Source organism: Haliotis cracherodii, unplaced genomic scaffold (assembly GCF_022045235.1).
Source record: "Haliotis cracherodii isolate W230 unplaced genomic scaffold, xgHalCrac1.p SCAF_5, whole genome shotgun sequence".
NCBI lineage: Eukaryota > Metazoa > Mollusca > Gastropoda > Lepetellida > Haliotidae > Haliotis > Haliotis cracherodii.
The window spans coordinates 66,031,971-66,051,854 of record NW_027266308.1 but is presented as its reverse complement, the minus strand read 5'-3'; the positions used below and the strand labels follow the sequence as shown (position 1 = coordinate 66,051,854).

At 39.7% G+C, this 19,884-nt stretch overlaps 1 protein-coding gene across 1 annotated transcript in view; it reads left to right on the top strand.

Moving 5' to 3' along the window:
- Positions 1–15,626, top strand: part of LOC139444006 (uncharacterized) — a 39,426-nt gene extending 23,800 nt beyond the window's left edge. Inside the window, exons 14-27 of the mRNA XM_071224905.1 lie at positions 1,017–1,155; positions 1,570–2,743; positions 3,243–4,440; positions 6,750–8,149; positions 8,323–9,013; positions 9,188–9,304; positions 9,637–9,950; positions 10,043–10,150; positions 10,450–10,606; positions 10,715–10,898; positions 11,131–12,734; positions 12,876–14,159; positions 14,278–14,784; positions 15,358–15,626. Coding sequence (XP_071081006.1) covers positions 1,017–1,155; positions 1,570–2,743; positions 3,243–4,440; positions 6,750–8,149; positions 8,323–9,013; positions 9,188–9,304; positions 9,637–9,950; positions 10,043–10,150; positions 10,450–10,606; positions 10,715–10,898; positions 11,131–12,734; positions 12,876–14,159; positions 14,278–14,784; positions 15,358–15,626 — 9,146 coding nt within the window. The remainder of the gene's footprint in view (positions 1–1,016; positions 1,156–1,569; positions 2,744–3,242; positions 4,441–6,749; positions 8,150–8,322; positions 9,014–9,187; positions 9,305–9,636; positions 9,951–10,042; positions 10,151–10,449; positions 10,607–10,714; positions 10,899–11,130; positions 12,735–12,875; positions 14,160–14,277; positions 14,785–15,357) is intronic.
- The last annotated feature ends 4,258 nt before the right edge of the window (positions 15,627–19,884 follow it).

Genomic DNA, 19,884 nt, shown 5'->3' with positions numbered 1-19,884 from the left:
ACTAAAACGCTGAGTTTCAGTTTAAAGGGTCTACATGATCAGAAATAACGCTTCTGCATGTATTCATGCTGTGAATTCCCAGGGGTTTCTTCAGGAATACTGAAATAGTCCGTCAGTGTTTACGTCATTACAAGAACAGGGTGTCGTGAAAAACGTATGAACGTCAATTGTGTCCTTTATATACTTATGCACGTCAATTTCAGGTAGGTAACCGACTTCTCGTCCAATTGAAAAGCCGTATATCGTGTAAACTTTAAATTTAAAAAAATAAATATGGAATTAATATCACATGGGTTCTCAAAAACACCAAGAATACATCTGAAAAGAAACATGTTCAATAATGTCAATTTTTGTATTTTTCAACTTTGTACACTATTATCCCAAACAGCGAATTTTAGGAAAAGCTTCATTCCGTTAAGCCCAAGTTCAACTTTGTCAATGTACTGACGATACATCTGTGTCTTTGCCAGATAACCAAGTGACTTGTAAATAAAGAGATAAAAACCCTTTCCATATCCAAAAGAAATATGTAATATGTAAGTATGTCCCCAGTAAAACAACTATTTAATTAAGTCCCATAATCTTCTCTTCAGTAACGTCTCCTACCTTGTCGTTCACCGAAGTGGTAAATGTTTGAGACCTGCATCACTTCGGGCTTTCCTCCCACATTAACCTGACACACCGTGATATATCTGGAATAATATTAAACGCGGCGTTAAACCCAACTCACTCACTCACTCACTCCTACCTTGTCGAGGATTTCCAGAGCATTATTATTTTCGACAACATGTGGCCGTTTACATTGCAGTTAGTTGCCAGCCAACAAGGGACTACTCTGCTCATATGAATATTATGCATTTGTATACATTTTATGATATGTCTGATATATAAAGCAGGCATCCCGCCCTATATCTCCATCCACTTTATCAAAGGTACCATGGGCAGCAACCAATTATATATGTTTGGCGTTTGAATATTAAGCTGAACCAACCTTCTGTTTCTGTCAATGTTAAAAGGTACAGAACACATTCTGTCATTCACAAAGTTGAGGGGAGATGGCGACTGCAGCAAGGCCCTCTCATCGTCCACACCTTCAGCACTTGTGTCATGTGACAGAGTATTGAATGGTTCATCTTCCCTGCAAAATGGAGAATGGTAACTAGGGATACTATTTGCCTAGTACAACATTTAACATATTTGAAGAAACGTCCCTTACCATGATGAATGAGTAATTAATATTATTAACATTTATTCATACATGTAAAGATAGTATGCAATGTCTGGTCCATATGCTTTGCTATTGATATTATTGGCCATGCATGCACTTTAATTTAACCAGAGCAATCACATAAAAAATAATACTTTTAAAATGTATTTTAGGCTACAAGGACTAATGGGTGTTTACTCCAGTGGTTTGTTTTATTACAAAGACTTGAAGAGAGGACTGTCATAAGAGATTCAAGCCACTTGTAAATTACATGCGCATGACATTATCACAGCAATTCAGCTCAGTCATAATCAACACGTAACATGTATTTACCGCATACACATTTAAAATTATGCTTTCAGGTTATGTGGACGAATTAAGGTTTATTCAGGGGGTTCATTTGAATACAAGAACTTCGATGGGCGCATCCTTGGCAACAACAGATTTAACTCCCTTGAGGAAAGCAAGACCATCTGCTTCAGATACGACAACGTTTCCCCTGTTCACTGTACAAAAGATTCAAGATTCCCATGCTCCTCTGCCAGTCCCCTGCGTTTATCCACAAGAGCAACCAAATCTCCTAACATCACTGTTGGGGTGTCAGGCTGGATAGACCCCTATCCTGAGTCTGGGAAACAAGAACAAGCCTCAGGAGTGAAGTACTTTAAGGTGGAAGTTTATGGTATGAAACTCCTTGGCCTTGATACGCTGGACGTGGACTATGCTAACCGTGTGTTTATATTAGATGAACTGAAAGGAAACAATGTGAACATCTCGGTCTCACTCCCAGTAGAACCTGCCATGTATGTTACATATTTGGAAGTTCATGATGTTGCTGGAAATGTCCGATTTGCTCGACGTTTTCTGTTGTATGATAATTCATCTAAACTTGAGGTTATGACAACTAGAGTATTGAGGGTCATATCTGCGTCAGTTGATTCGAGATATACTTGGCAAATTCACCATGGAAATATTCAGTTAGATTGGAACGAACGTTATCATAATGATCATTACGTGAAGAATGATTATTTTTGCCATATGAAACCAGACACAAGCAATGCAATATCAGGTGTATATGATCAAGTAACAGGCATTTTACCTGTCATGGGCACTGAGAGTATCCATGGTATCACCAGTTTTAAGTATCAGTGGTGTCTCAACAATGGTTCAAACACGTCGTGGGAATCCGTTCCTGATTTTATCAACCAGTCTTTGAGTCTTAGTCTCAATCTGACGGATGGTGAAACATATGAAGTGTGGATTGAGGCCCAGGATATCATGCTGAACACCATAGCGGAGTCTGTAGTGGTGCACATAGACAGGAGTGTGGCTGATATTGCTGATACCTGGCTGGTGAGAGATGGAACGAGTCAGATATACGTTCACAACAACACAGATCTTTCGACGATGGTTCTTCAGTTTCGAGCATGGGATGTCCACAGTGGGATCACATCTGTGCTATGGGCGCTTGGGACAATTAATGCGGCATCGGATCTCGGAAATGGGGCGCTTCGTGTCAAGAAACTAAATGATCAGGTAATGCAAATTTGTCATTGAAATTGGAAACAAACTTGAATATATTGTGAAACATTATTTTTTATTGGAATTCAGATTCAGTTTATCTTGAGTTTGTTTCATGTTTATGAAAACGACATTGCCTTATCTGGATGGTACATGCCTTTTCTTAAGCAGGCAGATCAGAAGTGTTAATGCAAATGGACAAACATAACTGTCCATTCATGGACATGATTCTCAATGTACATACATCGCATCAGACAGCGTTTGGTCACCCTAGTAGCCAGGACACACTGATTTCTTTACGATTGAGAAGTGAAGACAATATACAACACAACACTGTCTTGTATGCATTACATTTGTGTTACCTTGCCTAAATATATGATATAATGATTATTCAATGCCCAGCAAATATAACCGTCGAAAACTCATGGGTTTCAAAATACTTTATTAATCCAGCATATCCGGAAATACACAATTGGTATCACGTCTAAGCTAATCTATATATTTCTGGTTTCAGGTGGACTGTCCGAGGGGGCCAGATTGTTACTGCCCATCTGTTGGGCCTTGTGAATTCCAGAATTATACACTGAACCTAGGCAGCACCAGTCTTAAAGCCAACAATACCAACACAGGACAACACAACAGAGAGTATTACTTCACCCTCTTCATAACTAATGGTGCCATGCTAAAGAGTTTTGCTCACCTGGATGTGCTGGTTGATGAGTCTCCTCCTGCGGTTGGCGTCGTTCAGGAGGGAAGCTTTGACGGTCCAGACATAGATTACACCAGTGAGGAACATGTACTGATCAGTTGGCAAGGTTTCATAGACCACGAGAGTGGTATAAGGTATTACATCGTAGGGTTAGCAGACAGATGTCTTACTCTTGATGAATTGAAGCAAACAAATGCCAGTCATTACGTCATTCAAAAAGCAACAACTGAAAGTGTATCCTTAGTTTTCCCAACCGAAGGTAGATATTTTACTTCACTTGTTGCCGTTAACAATGCTCTTGAGCCTTCTGCCGTTATTTGCTCAGATGGCATCACGTTTGATCTCTCTCCCCCGATCATTGAAAACATCAATCTACTCCAAGCAGCTTCTCTTTCAAGTCTCCATTGTATTGGTAATCACATATGGCTAATTAACTCTAACATGACAATGGCTAAGCTTCCAATGGTGTCACAGTGCCTTGAACGATGCCATGATTACAACACAGATAGGAATTTGCGTTTTCCTATTGTACATGCAGGTTACATAAACAATGAGACAGGCGATAGTCTGTGTAGGGATCTACCATATCTGAATGAGACTGTAATGTATGTGCCGTTTCACAAGCTTGTTCTTAACTGGAGCATAACTGAAAGTGAAAGCCAGATTCGAGATTCCTTCGTAGGGTTTGGGTATGATGTGTCCACATACAGCAAACCAGATCTAGCCGACTATAAACCTACCCATGGGAAAACAAGTTTCCACAGTCATGAAACTGGTTTTGACAGTGGGACAGAGTTTTACATATTTATCAAGACTGAAAACAAGGCAGGCGTTTCGTCAGTGGCGACACTCGGTCCTGTGATGATAGATGACACCCCTCCAGATGTACACGGGACGCTCGTCCCAGAGATAGTTGGGGATCATGTCAGAGTCACGTGGACTAATCACACATTCTCTGATCCCGAAGAAGTACGTCAGCAGTTCATAGTTACATACCGGGCAGGTAAGTTTGAAGTCAAAGTTGAATATCCATATTTGTGAATGTATACTGAACCAAATTAAAAACTTCACAATTCTAAAATTTTAACATTTTGACTAGTTATCATTGTGGGCCCTTATTATGTATTTAAACAGTAATGGCCACGTATTGTCTTCAGATAACACCCGTTTTTGTGCAGGTGAATCGATCAAAATCATGTGCATAGCACTATAGTGGCAAACGTGGTTTTTCACGTACAACTGGTCACAGGGCCATAATACCGCACGTGTTTTCACCCATACTTGTTAGCAGTCATTTACAAAAAAAGAAAAACACAAGAAAACAAAAGTCTTTACGGCCATTTGTCATGCCACACCTTTCAAATGTGCAACGTGAACGTGCCATCGGCATGTTGCAGACGGGAACGTCCGAAGCTGAATCGCAAGGGCTGTGGGTTGTAGTCGACGGAGTGTTTATGATTTACAGACGCGTCTACAGCAAACGGGGACCACCGCTGATCGCCCTCGGCCAGGTCGACCACGTGTGACGTCACATGCAGAGGATCGCCAGATTGTCTTATGTCACCTCCATAACCGATTTTTGACGGCTACATTAACCAGAAATGAACTGTTTAGGGGTAGGAGTGCGCAAACTGTTCGCAACCATCTGAGAACTGCTCACCTTCAAGCACGACGGCCATACAGACGTCAACGTCAATTGTGGGCACAGCGACACTGACGATGGACTCAGAGGAATTGAAATCAAGTCGTCTTCAGTGATGAGTCCCGATTAAATCTTCGATTTGCTGATGGTAGGGCGAGGGTGTTGAGGCGCCGTCATGAACGTTACGCCCAGTGTTGTGTACAAGAAGTTGACAGATTTCGAAACGGAAGTGTCATGGTGTGGGGCAATGCTTGTGTGGCAATGCTTCTTGTCATCCGTGCCAACCTCAACGCTGCTGCTTACCGCGACCAGGTACTGGCACCAGAACTCCTGCCTTTTATGGCAGCACATGGACCGGGTTTGATCTTCCAACATGACGATGCCAGACCCCAAACAGCAATTTTGACAAGGAATTTCCTTCAGATTGCGGGAGTCAACGTTATGGACTGACCGTCAAGGTCTCCCGACCTCAATCCCATCGAACACGTCTGGGATGCTCTTGGCAGAAGTCTGCGCACTCTCCAGAACCAACCACAGAATTTGCAAGATCTTGGCACAATTTTGCATCAACTATGGCGTCGTATTCCCAATCATGTGTTCACAAGCATCACAAGGTCCATGCCGAGGCGTTGTGTGGCAGTTGTCAACGCACATGGTGGTCATACACACTACTGATCTTGTGTGCCATCAGATTCTCGTGCTTGGGACTTATGATTTAAACTGTTGATGTTATTACCGAATACCGTAGGTGCTTGGAAAAATTATGGTTACCACCGTCAATTAAAAACCTTCTTTGGACATTAATGATTAAAAATACTTTCTCTGATACATTTGTCCGTTGTATTTCATATATAGGATTACTTTTAAAAATGTGAAGTTTTTAATTTGACTCATTATATATATGTAGGGTATAGTTTATCCTTCATTACTATTGAAGTAGATGTTGTCAATTGTTTGTTTGCCACCTAATCTTGACTTTTTTTTTCTCTGAATCATCAAGAGGGGCATCCCTGAAACTTTAGGTGGACGTGTAGCACCATGATATGGCTCATATTTGGTCATGTTGGTTCATTTGTAGTCTTAATTTTGAAAACAATAAAAAAATCAACTTGTGAATTGGCTTGGGAACCTGGACAAAAGTACTTACACACTTTATGAAGTTTGTAATACTTAAATGTGAGTCTGGTTGGTTAATGGCAGGGATATGAAATACATGTTTCAGATAAAAAAAACCCCACTAACATTCAGATTATATAAATTGTTTATGATCATCTTCGAAAAGAAGAGCGTGCGTTGGTAGGATAAGTACCACACAATGGGTAATTTCAGAAATATCTATGATAGCAAATTCATAATCAGAATAAAAAAGTGAACTATATGTTGATAACAATAACAAACATTCCTGTGCTGAAATCATGGCCACAGATGATAGTGTTTCATGTAAAATATCTTAATATCATGACATGCAAAGTAACTATACAAGGACGTTTGTCCCCCCAAAGCATGTTTATGTAAAGTTCCTTTTAATATTACAATGATGCCACACTGTCCTTTGACTACACAGTCAACTAATATGAGACATTCATATTTCGCATGGCTTTCCTTCTAATATATCTTGTATGCATCTGTGACTTGTAGGCAACTGAGAGTTTGTATAATGTTTCTTGCAGTTATAGATGAGGACTATGTGACACCAATCCTGCAGAGTCCTTCTGGGGCAAGTCAGATGTGTAAAGCTGAGGGGCATGCTGGCTGTATTCAGTATCCACTGGTTCCTCTGCAGCACCAGGACTCAGAACTCGGAAAGACGTGTCTCTTTGAGTTGTATGTTTACAACTCAGCAGGCCACTTTACAACAGTAAGAACAGGGTCAATCCGTCTTCCATCGCTGTTCCCTCCTGGTCCAGCTGTGGTCGTTGATGTAGATCCTTCGGATGTAGACTCCCTGATAGATGTGGACTTCCACCAGCAGTATTCTGCTTGTGCTCACTGGTCTGGTTTCAAGCATCACAGAAACGTTACCTTTGAGATCGGCCTCGGGTCATCAGCAGGTATGGATGACGTGGTAGAGTTTACAGGTGTCACTAGGCTGGATACCCTCACTGCCTGCATTAACTCATCCTCTCTCAAGTTGTTTGCCAGGTACTTCACATCAATACGAGCTAAATGCTCGGGTGGAGGGACTGTTTCGTCGTCAGATGGATTTATGATTGTGGACGATATTCCTCATTCCATCTCTGTTAATGATGGCCCTGGATGTGAACTGAATGAGGAGATTTGGGTTAACTATCTTGATTTACATAACCTTTCTCACCACATGATCGTTAACGTAACATTCGACAAGCCACTGCATCTTGGACACCACTACAGTACTGTACTTAGAAATATTACTACCTTTAAAGGATTCACATTTCTATCCGATGATGTATTCACCACTGGCAGCAACGTCGTAGATAATTCAACATATCAAGTACAGTTTTTTCCTCTTACAACTAATCCAAAGTTCCAGCTGAGTGTATCAAATGGAAGCAGTTTAAACATTTATATGTACAGATGTGTTCAGGATGTTGACTACATGGTCTCAACAACATCCTACACACTGCATTGGGAGTCCAACAGCAAATACATGAAGTTGGCCACTCATTACCATCTCGAACTACTGGAAAGGACATGTAACAATGAATCTTCCGAAACTTGTGTCAACATCATCAGAGCCACAACGGTTAAAGCAGGAAGGGGCATAGCACACTTGATAAATCTAAATCTGAAAACTGGACAACATTATTTGGCTTCCGTATCGCCTTGCTTTGGACACATATGCCTGTCAAGTGAGCTGTCTGATGGTGTGATGCTATCTGGAATTCCAGACATTGGTAATATAATCTCTCTTATACAGGATGACACTGGAGCTTGTACAAACATATCTATTGAAGTGGCAAGTATTGAGTGTGCAGCAACTAGAAAGGTATCTCGGAGCTGCATCATTCAGTGGGCAATCACCAAATCCGAATCTGATATCAGTCCAGCTACAAGATGGATGCCAGTAGACACTGCCTCTTGCGATGTCAAGGTAAATATACATTGAATCCAATTAAGTAATATATAATTGATATTTCAGGACCAGACAAAACAGTGCATTATGTATATCAATTATACAAATGATATGTATTCGTAACATAATAATCTGCACGTCATATATCATACTGAATTCAAATTTTGAATACTTATTTGTTTTGATTTCAGACATCAAGATGCCTGAAGCTACCAATCCACTCATTTCAAAAGATGTTTACATGTGTACGAGTGTTCTGCCCATCGGGGCAGTTTGGTTCTAAATGTGCGGAGCTGACATTGAACCCATATGCTCAGTCTTATAGTGAGCATGCACTGTTTGAACTACCAGCCGATGATCAACGTCTGGCTAATGTCGAGGATATTCTCCACAGTGAACGTCTTGGCACAAGGCTAAAACTGCTACATGAACTGGATGTTGACTTCATCAACAGCAGCAGCAGAGTGAGTTCTATCATCACCAACACAGCTGGACGTAACATCACATGGTTCATCATGAGAGGAACTCATCATGTTCCAGTGTATGACTGTGACTCGGATGAATCATGCTTGGCATGGAAATGTACACAAACTGGATATGTCAGGTTCGGCTGGATAGACTTTGACGATGCTGAATCCTATTACATCTGTGCCAATGTCAGTGGAAATAAAGAAAAGGAACTATCGACCTTCACCATTTGTGGAAATGGATTTGTGGTGGACAAGACTCCTCCTGTTGGAGGTTCCGTCAGTGTAATTAACACAGTGTCAGGCTTCATCACAGATTCCTCACATATGTCCATCACATGGTCTGGGTTTTCTGACAAGCAGCCACCTGGACTTGGCTATGCTCATGCAATCAAATCATACTCAATTGCAATCGGTATGAAGCTGTTGAAACATTTTAAGCATATCCGATTCTATATCTCATCTAAGAGAGAATAGAATGCAATGAATGAGTCTGATAGCGATGAAATACAGTTATGTTTGTTTTATAAGCAGTTCTTTTGTAAATTTGCATTTGATTATAGTTTAACATTGAACTTTTTATTTTAAGGGAACTATCCTCATGGTCAAAATGTCAAACCATGGACACAGATTGGTGAACGCATGTCATTTCAAGCACAGGGGCTTTCCATCAAGAGTGGCGAAGTGTACTATGTCACCATCAAAGGTGATTATGCTGGAAGAAATTATAACAACAAAACCCTTTCAATAACCATAAGAGCCCATGGTATGGGTCTCGCTTTATCATAAGCATGTGTTAGTAAATCACTGTCACAAGTTGATGATACTAGGTATCCTTGAAAAAAATCTGAAACATCTGATAATTTGACATCTTACACATAATCGGTAAACAATCTGACAGAAATTCATAAACTGTACAAGCGGTCATTTCACAATTGTAGTTAGGGTAATACTTCGCACAACTTCATTATCAGCAAGATGAACACTATTTTGCATACATACACAGAAAATTAAATGCACCATTTTCCTATGTTTCAGCTGAAGACCATGTCGGTCATATAACAGAGAGAATTTCTCCTGAAATTGTAGCCGACCTCACTCCACCTGTATGTGGTGACATTCATGTTGAAAGACTATTCCCGCACAAGAAGTTTTTGAGGACGAAAACACTTCACATCCACTGGAGAAATATCCACGACCCTGAAAGTGGCATCGACTCCTTCCATCTAACTATTTTCACATCAGTCAACACAGAGACGTCACGTCTACGTTTTGGCTCGGGAACTACATCTGCACACATTCCCATTGATGACACGTTTATTGAAGGATATGTTTATGAAATCAGAATTCAGGTAAACAGTAAGAAACATAAATAAACCGTCATTGTTGCTACAGTTTGAACATGATTGTTGTTGCTACTACTCTGTATTTCTAAACACTATAGGCCACCAACAACGCCCAGCTTCAGTCTCTCTGCACATCCAAGGCATTCATCATTGACAACTCCCAACCACATGCTGGCGTTCTTCGAGATGGTTATGATGGCATTAAGGTAATGGTCGTTTTAGTATGTAACATTTCAATAAGGTTAATTATAACCCATATCAAAAGAGAAATAAACTTGGTGTGAAGGGGGGGGGGGGGGGGGGAAAGAAAGAAAGATGTTCAAAAATGTTCAAAGAAAGATCATACTCATGGTTTTAAATTAAAAAAATGTATCTAGTGTGGTTGAATTTCTAATCTACATTCTACATTCCTAAACGTAGATTTATTGCCACTTGAATCCACACTGGTTTGTTTATGCAGTCTAATACCATTTTAATGAAGTTTATCATTTGTCTTTTCCGTAAGGACGAAGTAGACTTTCAAACAAGCACTACGGAATTAGGCTGCCACTGGACTGGATTTGACGACCCTCACTCTGGCATCCAGGGCTACAGAATAGGACTTGGAACTTCACCTGGGGTTTTGGATGTTCAGCCTCTTCTGTCTGTTGGACTTCGGACAAGTACGTATAGTTGTTCAAAGTTGTTCTAATTAACTGTTAATGTATTACATAGCTTCTGTTTACATGTAAACACACATGAGAGTATACTGTATATGAATAATGTTTCAGGTTATAACTGGACACATGCCTTCATCCCCGGAGTGAAGTATTACAGTACTGTAGAGGCGTGTAACAATGCAGGACTCTGTGTTACTGCATCTTCTGATGGCATTGTTATGGATGGATCCTCTCCTGCAGCTGGTGTTGTTATTGTCGGTCACACTGACACCCATAACAAATATCACGGTCACAGGTGAATTGTGTTGAAAGCATTAATAGATTATAAAGTAAGACCTTTGTCCTAAACTATATAGCCATATTTTTACATTATAAATCCTTCTCTGTCTTGCATCAGCCTCCCCACCTTAACAATTTTGTTTAACATGTGCGAATAATAAAGAAAACAGTTAACCATATTAGTTAACACCAAAACGATTTGAATCCACATTCTTATATTTCTATTTCAATGCTTTCTTTCACTGCAGATCATATGTCCACAGTAAATGGGTTGGTTTTGAAGATGCAGAGACAGGAATCCATCACTTTGAGTGTTGCATTGGACAGACATTACATTCTTGTGACATTATGAATTTCACCAACACAGCCCTCTCCGATTCTTACTTGGCAAGTGGGCTGCACCTTCCACTCTCTGTTCCTCTGTTTGTTACAGTAAGAGCATACAACCCTGTGGGTCTATTTGTCGAGGCTGTCTCACCCAGTTTTGAAGTTGATGACACTGCACCAAAAGCCATCGACAGACCAGTATTCATGTCAACAGCACCAGATGGACCCGACAATATCACAATACAATGGGATAACAGTCTCCTGTATTCAAAGTGGAAGTTCACTGACGATGGCAGTCCAATACATAGGCACATACTTACGTTTAAAACATACCACGTGGCAGCAGTAGCAGTCGAACAGATTACGTTAGGACCACAGACCAATCACCTACTTATTCTACAGAAAGATAAGAGACTCAGGAATGGAGATAAATATCAAATGTCGGTGACTTCCTGTAACAGGGCAGGGTTGTGTACAACGTCACACAGCAACGACATTCTGATTGATTCTACTTCTCCGATACTGGGAGGCTTTAAGCCACCACTAACGTGGCAAACCATGAGCATCAATGCATCCGAAGTAACATTTGTCAATCTTACCTGGTATGGCTTTTCAGATGCAGAATCGAACATTTCATGCTACCATATAAATGTGGGAACATCGTATGAAGGAGGTGAGCTAACAAATGATACAATCACAGTCAACCATGACTCATCAGTGAAAGAGCAGTCAAGCACAATCCAACTATCACAGACACTTAGTGGCGGCGAAATTGTTTTATCTATTTGGGCTGAGAATTCTGCACATCTTCTGAGTCCAGTTGGTAAAGTTACAGTATCAGTAGTAGCAACAAATATCAAGACTAGACGTGAAGGAATACTTGAACTACAGCGCCACTCCTGTGACACACACTACTGCACTGACGACTGTACATGTGCAGTGGTTGGGCGGAAGTGTAATCCACCTTCTACACCCGTAGACTGTCACGATATGTCTAATAGTACATCACATAGGCATCTGGATGTCCGAATATATCCTGAAGCCCATAACGAAACTGGCGCCTATGCCATACCTTCTCTGTCTTGTATTGCTGGACATTGGAAGACAACATTTGACATACAACGATATGAATGGAGCATGGGCCTGCTCAACGAACCATTTGGGGCTGGAATATTTACAGCTAGTGAAAGTACCTGGTATGATGTTGGAAAGAGGACTGAGATTATTCACTGTCTGCCATATGGTCGAGCCCTTGAACATGGAGAAGACTATGCAATCTACATTAGGGCCTGGTACTCAGATTCGGAATACAGAGTCTTCACATCCCCAAGTATAAGAGTCGACCACACACCCCCTTCTGTGAGAAGAGGCAGAGCGCTAAAAGACTCAGATTCATCGTGCAACAGAGACTTTGACATCTTCAACAGCAATCACAGTGAAATAACTGCCTGTTGGCAAGGATTGTTCCAGGAAATGCAAACAAATATCAAGGAATACATAGTCTGGGCTGGTGTTACAAAATATGGTAAGTTCAATATTCCCTATCTCAATATTTGATGAGTAAATAATAAATATTTGTGGTTTTCGGGAAATATTGCAGTTACGTTCATATTATCCTATGTGTATTCATTTTCGTAATCTCTATAAAAGCTTTTATTTTATCCAGGTACAGACCTGTTGCCATATCAGAGTGTAGGCCTGACCACAGACATCTCCTTACCTGTGGTAAATATGACTCATGGTACCAAGTACTATGTGGGCATTCGTGCCATCAACTCCCTAAACATGTCTGCCACTGTCATCTCTGATGGCTTTGTGGTGGATGCAGACATTCCAGTTGGTGGACACGTCTTCAACACTGAATATCATCAAAGTAAACTTACACAGTCTGATAACTCATCCTTCGGTGTTTCGTGGCATGGATTTCAAGACCATCACTCAAGTGTGAAGCAGTATCATGTTCACCTGAAGGAGGACAACTCATCAGAAACTGTAGCTAACACCACAGTGACACTCAGGAACTCGAATGTCTTTGATGCCTTGAATCTAGAACATGGACAATATTACACAGCGTCTGTAGTAGCAGAGGATTTTGCAGGACATCTCAGTAACGAAGTGACATCCCTTCCCGTGTTAATTGATGCGACTCCTCCATATGGATTTGTGTGCAAGAACTTCACAAATGTCTCCATCACCAACATGTCCTTTGAGGAAAATAATCTTCCATCTGGTTTCCTGAATGTATTTACAGTTGCTTTACCTCGAGTCACTGGTTCACATTATCGTGTGAGGGTTTCTATTCAGCATGATCATCTCAATCATGAAGAGGCTCTTTTTTCAGTGGGTGGCATCCACATCCAGATCCCATTTGTTCTGAGATATAACCACACACTGCTCTGTGCTGAATACCAGTTTACACTTGATGCAGAAACTATGCATGGCTCAGCTGTTTTAGAAGTTACTATTCAGAGTAAAGAAACCTTCCAGGATGCAAATATAGAAATGGAGCTATGCACAGACAAAGAGAGAACACAAGGGTCAGATGTAATAACAACACGACAACTTACGCCCTCACTACTAGGTATCTGCACAAGGTTGATGGACCCTGAAAGCGGCTTAAAGAACATACAGATTGGAGTTGGTACAACACCAGGAGGGTTTCAGCTACAGACCCTTCGCCGAGCAGAAGCTGGGTTCCACCAGTTGGTGGAGGTCACCGCCCCCCATGGGACGCCAGTTTATACAACAGTCATAGCTGAGAATAGTGCCGGACTGACGACGCATTATCTTTCTGACCCGATTGTGTTCGACCACACTCCACCTAAAATATCTGATGTAAAAGTCCACCTTGTCTATTCTGGTAGCCAACCTTCTGATACAACACACACATCTGGATCCTGGTCAACTGAAGACGATGAATCAGGAATTGCTGCATGCTGGTGTGCTCTAGGTAAAGTGTGTGTTGTGATATCTTCCAACTATCTACATATGTATGATAACCAGAAGCATATTATTCCCTGTGTCCTATTGTCAACATATTGTTCCAAAAACGTAATTTATGTTTATAGGTTACAAGAGACTGACATCTGATCTCCATGGCTGGGTTACCTCCACGAGCGGTGCATCATGTCAGATACCTGTTCCACATCCATCCCACGGGCTCAGAATATACATGACCATACAGTGCACCAACAACGTGGAACTAGACACGCTCGTTTCATCAAATGAGCTAGAAATTCTCTTCAGACCACCATTGTCTGCTGGTAGCATGGTAGACTTTGTGGTACGGAACAGCTACAGCCAACATGGGAAGGATGTGCCGCAGTCTGTAATGTCCTATATTGCATTTCAGTGGACTTGGCCAGACCAGGAGTCTGTCAATCACTACCAGTGTCGGGTAACAGGGATGGAAGTATGGCTCGACACCACCTTGAGATACTGTGAAATATCAGGTGTGAGACTGAAGGATGGGGAAAATTATACAGCTATGGTTCGTGCAGTAAACAAGCGCAAGCAAGTCAGCGAGGCAGTATCAGCATCTGTAACAGTAGACAGATCAGTGCCAGTACTTACAGGTACAGTTGAACTGTCGTGAGGTATATTCCCAAATCTTAGCATGTGATGAGATTTATTTAATTTAATTTACTGGTACACAAAGGTATGTTAACGGGCATACAACAATTTTAAATTTTGGTCATCGTCATGATCTTATGGTGATACTGATACAACATACATTCATGGTCTGCATTAGTCCGTCCTTGTCCCAAGAGCCACCTTGTGAAGCGATTGTCCTTACAATATTTGATCTGCCTTAAGGTGTATTGGATACTAATGCTATCAATCGATCATTTATCTGATATTACAAGCTATTGTGCAGTAGTTATTGCATGATATTGTAGGATGTTGTTGTGAACAACATTCACTCACTCAATCGAAATTCGTGAATAGGCACATAATAACATTGCTGATATGATCTAGTATTTTTATTATCATGCAGTTATCTTTTGTTGCTATTCAGTTTCATCAGCGTGTATTATGTTTGCAGATAAAGAAAACAAACATGAACGATGAAATCATAAATTATAGATTATAAAGCCATGAATGTTTACATATTTACTCTTATTACTATATTATATTTACAAACGCAGGAAGAAAAGCGTTAGTTTACTGGAGCTCTGACAGTGTGATGGTTACCTTTGGAGATGTGTTTTATCCCAGAAGAGACCATCTCACCTACACCATCAATGTGGGCTCCAGCATGGGCTACAGCGACTACATGCATCTGTACACTACGCGTCACGCTGACGTCACAGTCAACGTCCCGGGCACAACATCAGAGATTCACGTGACAATTACAGCCCAAGCACCTGTTGGCACTTACGAAACATATTATGGTACTTTCACAAGGAAGTACTAGGTTTGTGAATATAACTACAAACACATATCCTACTAACGCGTGCTAGCTTATTGCTTCAGTCAGTCGAAAGTCTAAAAATATCTCAGAGTCTTTGTTTGTTGTAATATATGTGCGTTTAGACTATCCTGATTTATCACATTAACCTTTAGATTGTGTTTTTGTAATAGCGTGTGGTAAATATATACAGTATCACTAAAATCAGAAACAAAACCCTATTCATATTTAGCTGATAATTACATAACATGTGGTAAATAAATACAGGATGACGCATTGGTATTGATGTTCGTATGAGAGAAACCTGTAAGTCATTACTACAAAATATTTGCAGGAAACCTCTAATTTCAAACGAATTATATGAATTCTTGAATGCCGTAGTCAATACAATATCCCTGTGTATGTGTAGATTTGTGTAAACATTAGTACACTACATATTATATCTTATTATTCCTATATGAAAATATGTCTGCACTGTTTTCTTTATAACCTGAAAAGTATATTGCGTACAGTCCGTATTTGATTAAACATAAAATCATTCCATTGTTGCGTGCTTATTTTTAGAAGATATATGACGGTTGAAAAAGCTTTGCAAGTCTCTGGGGAATGCAAAAGACATATTAATCTGATTTCCTGGTTTGACGTTATTCTCCGATGTACCTGAATATAAGGACATGGTTGGACACAAATATAATGTAGTTTCATCTTGTATGTCTGATTATGTGTATGTGTGTGAAGTTATGAACTTTCCATTCTGTGTATATGAAATAGGTATATTTATCTTCTTTGAGTGGCATTTAGAAGCTGGAGTATTTAGTAAGGATAAGATTTATGGATGAACATCTTCTTTATTAAGCGAAGTCTCGGTGTAGGTTCTAACACTGTTACAGAGTATGGTTCAATTCAATTCAATTCTTTATTGTATGAAAGGCCACAGGCCCATATACAACGGAGTTACATAACATATTTCATAAAATACAAAGTCAAGGTAACAATTCACTTCGTAACAAAAAAGCATTATGTATGTACAGAGCCAGTTGATGTTGTGTTATAAGATCCTTGCAAGACAGTATTGAAGACAATCTTTTAGCATTGAAATGAGATGGAGGCCACTTCGGTAAGTACTTGTCTCTTAGATTTTCGTATATAGGGCAAATAAACATGAAATGGTATTCATCTTCGACAACAATGTCACAAAATGGGCATAATCGTATCGATTTTTCAATAGATGAAAATCTCCCTGTGTTAATTTTTAGATCATTCAGGCCAAGTCTGAAACGAATAAGGGTGTTACGAGAATTCCTGTACCGTAAATTTGATCAATAGGATTCTGGTTCAAGCAATGACTTGAATTGGCAATAAGTATCATATCTTGAACTTTCATAAATATCTGAATGCCATTTCTGATGAAACATGTCAATGGCACGCATGCGAAAGTACTTAATGAAAGCATTTGCATTACCAATTGTCTGGGACAGCCAAATGAAACCAAAGCCATATGTAAAAAGCAATGTACGAATACAAGAAGCCCATGTGTTCTTTCCAAGATTGTCGAGGTGTACGAGCATGTTGTAGGCTTTCTTGGGTAAACGGTGTTCAGGCATTATTATTATTTTACACCAATACTTCAAACAACGAGTGTAAGATCCAATGTACAATGGGAATCTCCCGCATTCTCCATAAACCATATTACTTGGTGTTGACATACCAACATTCAAAAACTGTTTACAAGCGAGGAGATGAACCTTTTCAATTGTATAGAACTCTTTACAACCCCATATCTCAGACCCGTATAGTAAAATAGGTTGTATTTGAGAATCAAATAATTTAAAATACATTTTTGGTGAAATAACTCCGAGCTTAGACATAACAAAGTGGACTTGTAACAGAGCGTTCTTTGCTCTGTTTGTGAGATTAATTACTGACTTATTCAGATTCAGAGTATGGGTAAACAATATGCCAAGGTATTTGTATTCATGCACAACATTAATACATGTACCTTTAAAAAACCATTTCTCTCTTGTGGCCACTCGACCACCTCTACGAAATATAACAATATTTGTTTTATGAAGATTAACACTAAGTTTCCATTTATCTGAATATTCGGAAAGGATGTTAAGCTGCTTCTGTAGACCAATAATAGTACTAGACATCAAAATCACATCATCTGCAAAAAGTAGCATGAAAAGTTCTATTATATCAGGGGAGGGCTGGGCGCCATGTCTACCAGACTCTATGATATCAACATATAACTCATTTATAAAAAATGAGAAAAGTATAGGACTTAAAACACATCCTTGACGTAAACCTACCGGACAATCAAAAAAGTTACTCTTAATATCACCACAGCGAACACATGATTTTACATTTGCATACATTGATTTAATAATGACAAGCATTTTGCCTCCTAAACCCTTATTTTTCAAACACCTCCACAAATAAGCTCTATTTACAGAATCAAATGCCTTTTTAAAATCAACAAAGGCAACATACAACTTACGTTTCCTGTGCGATAAATATTTCTCAATGACTGCATACAAAGTAAATATGTGGTCAAAAGTTAAATAGTCCTTTCTAAATCCCGCTTGTGTTTCAGGGATCAAATCTCTCATATTTGACCACTGTGTTAATCTATTATTGATGATAGATGTAAATGCTTTACTAAGGATACTCGTGAGAGATATACCCCGATAATTGTCAGGATTGTTTACGTTTCCATTCTTGAATAACGGAATAATAATAGATTTTGACCAGATAGAAGGAAAAATACCTGTATCAAAAATCCGATTGAAACATTTAACCAGAAAAGGCAAAGTATCAGGTAGTGAGTACTTGAGCATTTCAGCTATAACACAATAAGTACCAGCAGATTCTACTGTTTTAAGGTGAGATATAGCATTAAATATTTCCGTTTCCGTGATAGGCGATTCCAACAGAAGCATGTCAATATCACTAAGAATTTCACTGACGCCATCATCATCACGTTCAAAGCACTCATTGTCTACCAAATATTTCGAATCATCTTTTGAGAAAAACTTCTTGAAATGATGTAACCATTCTGTTTGGGATATAGATCCTTTGGGAGTAGGATGTCTCTGAAGAGAACGTATAGTATTCCAAAATAATTTCGGACTGTGTAAAGTGCTGTTTAGTCGGACTAGCCGTGACAATTTAAGATCATATTTGAACTTTCTACAAAAGGTTTTATACACATTTCTCAGTTTACAGTAGCGTTGTCGGTTGTATTCACTGCGACAACACCTATACCTTCTGAGAGCCTTCCTGGATTCAGATCTTGCTGCCCTACATGCTATATTCAACTTTGGTTTATCGTGTTTATTTTCACCATATTTGATCTGTTTCCTCATACAGGATGCCGAGTCTAGAACATACTGTACCAAATATGTAATCCCCTCCTCTACATTAGCTTCAATTTTATCCATCAAGGAATTTTTATGAATATGCAAGGACCATCTAAGTGCTGTGATAAAAATGCTTTTCTTCGATTCGTTCCATGAAAATGTACTGTTCATAGAGGCATCATACTCAGAGTCTAAACTATGTATGGCGCGATTGCTACAAGGAAACCTGCAGGATAATTCAAGAGGGAAATGGTCTGAATCTGATCGATCACCAACATTTAACATATCTACATACTGGAAAAAATCAGCAGATGCAATAAAATAATCAACAACACTAGAACCAGTATCTCCTACAAAAGTAAACTCGCCTGCACTATCACCATAAACTCTCCCATTTAGTATAAACATACGAAGTACAAAGCATAGATTCAATAAAATGCGTCCGAATCTATTGATAGTACCATCGTGCGATACACGTTGTTCAACAGGGGCATTGTCGACATCAATGTATACATCATCATGTCCAAAGTCATCACTTTCCTCAGAAATGGCATTATTTTCGTTGCCTGTGCGGGCATTAAAATCACCACATAGTAGCACATGTGAAGAAGTGAAATCAGACCAATGCTCCAATATAAAAGCTTCAACTTTATCAATAAGGCAACCTGAATCAGTTCTCCCTTTGTAAAATGTTGAACCTGCCGGAGGGACATATGTACACAACAACATTAAATCACATTTCAAATTAAACACAGATTTTGGAAATTTTAAACATATGAAATTTTCTATGTCGGTGCTAAGGTGAGTGCACATGTTCACAACATCTTGCCTAACGCAGAGACACACACCACCAGAACATGTACCTGACAATGATGAGTAGACATCAGATGTAGTAACGCCGG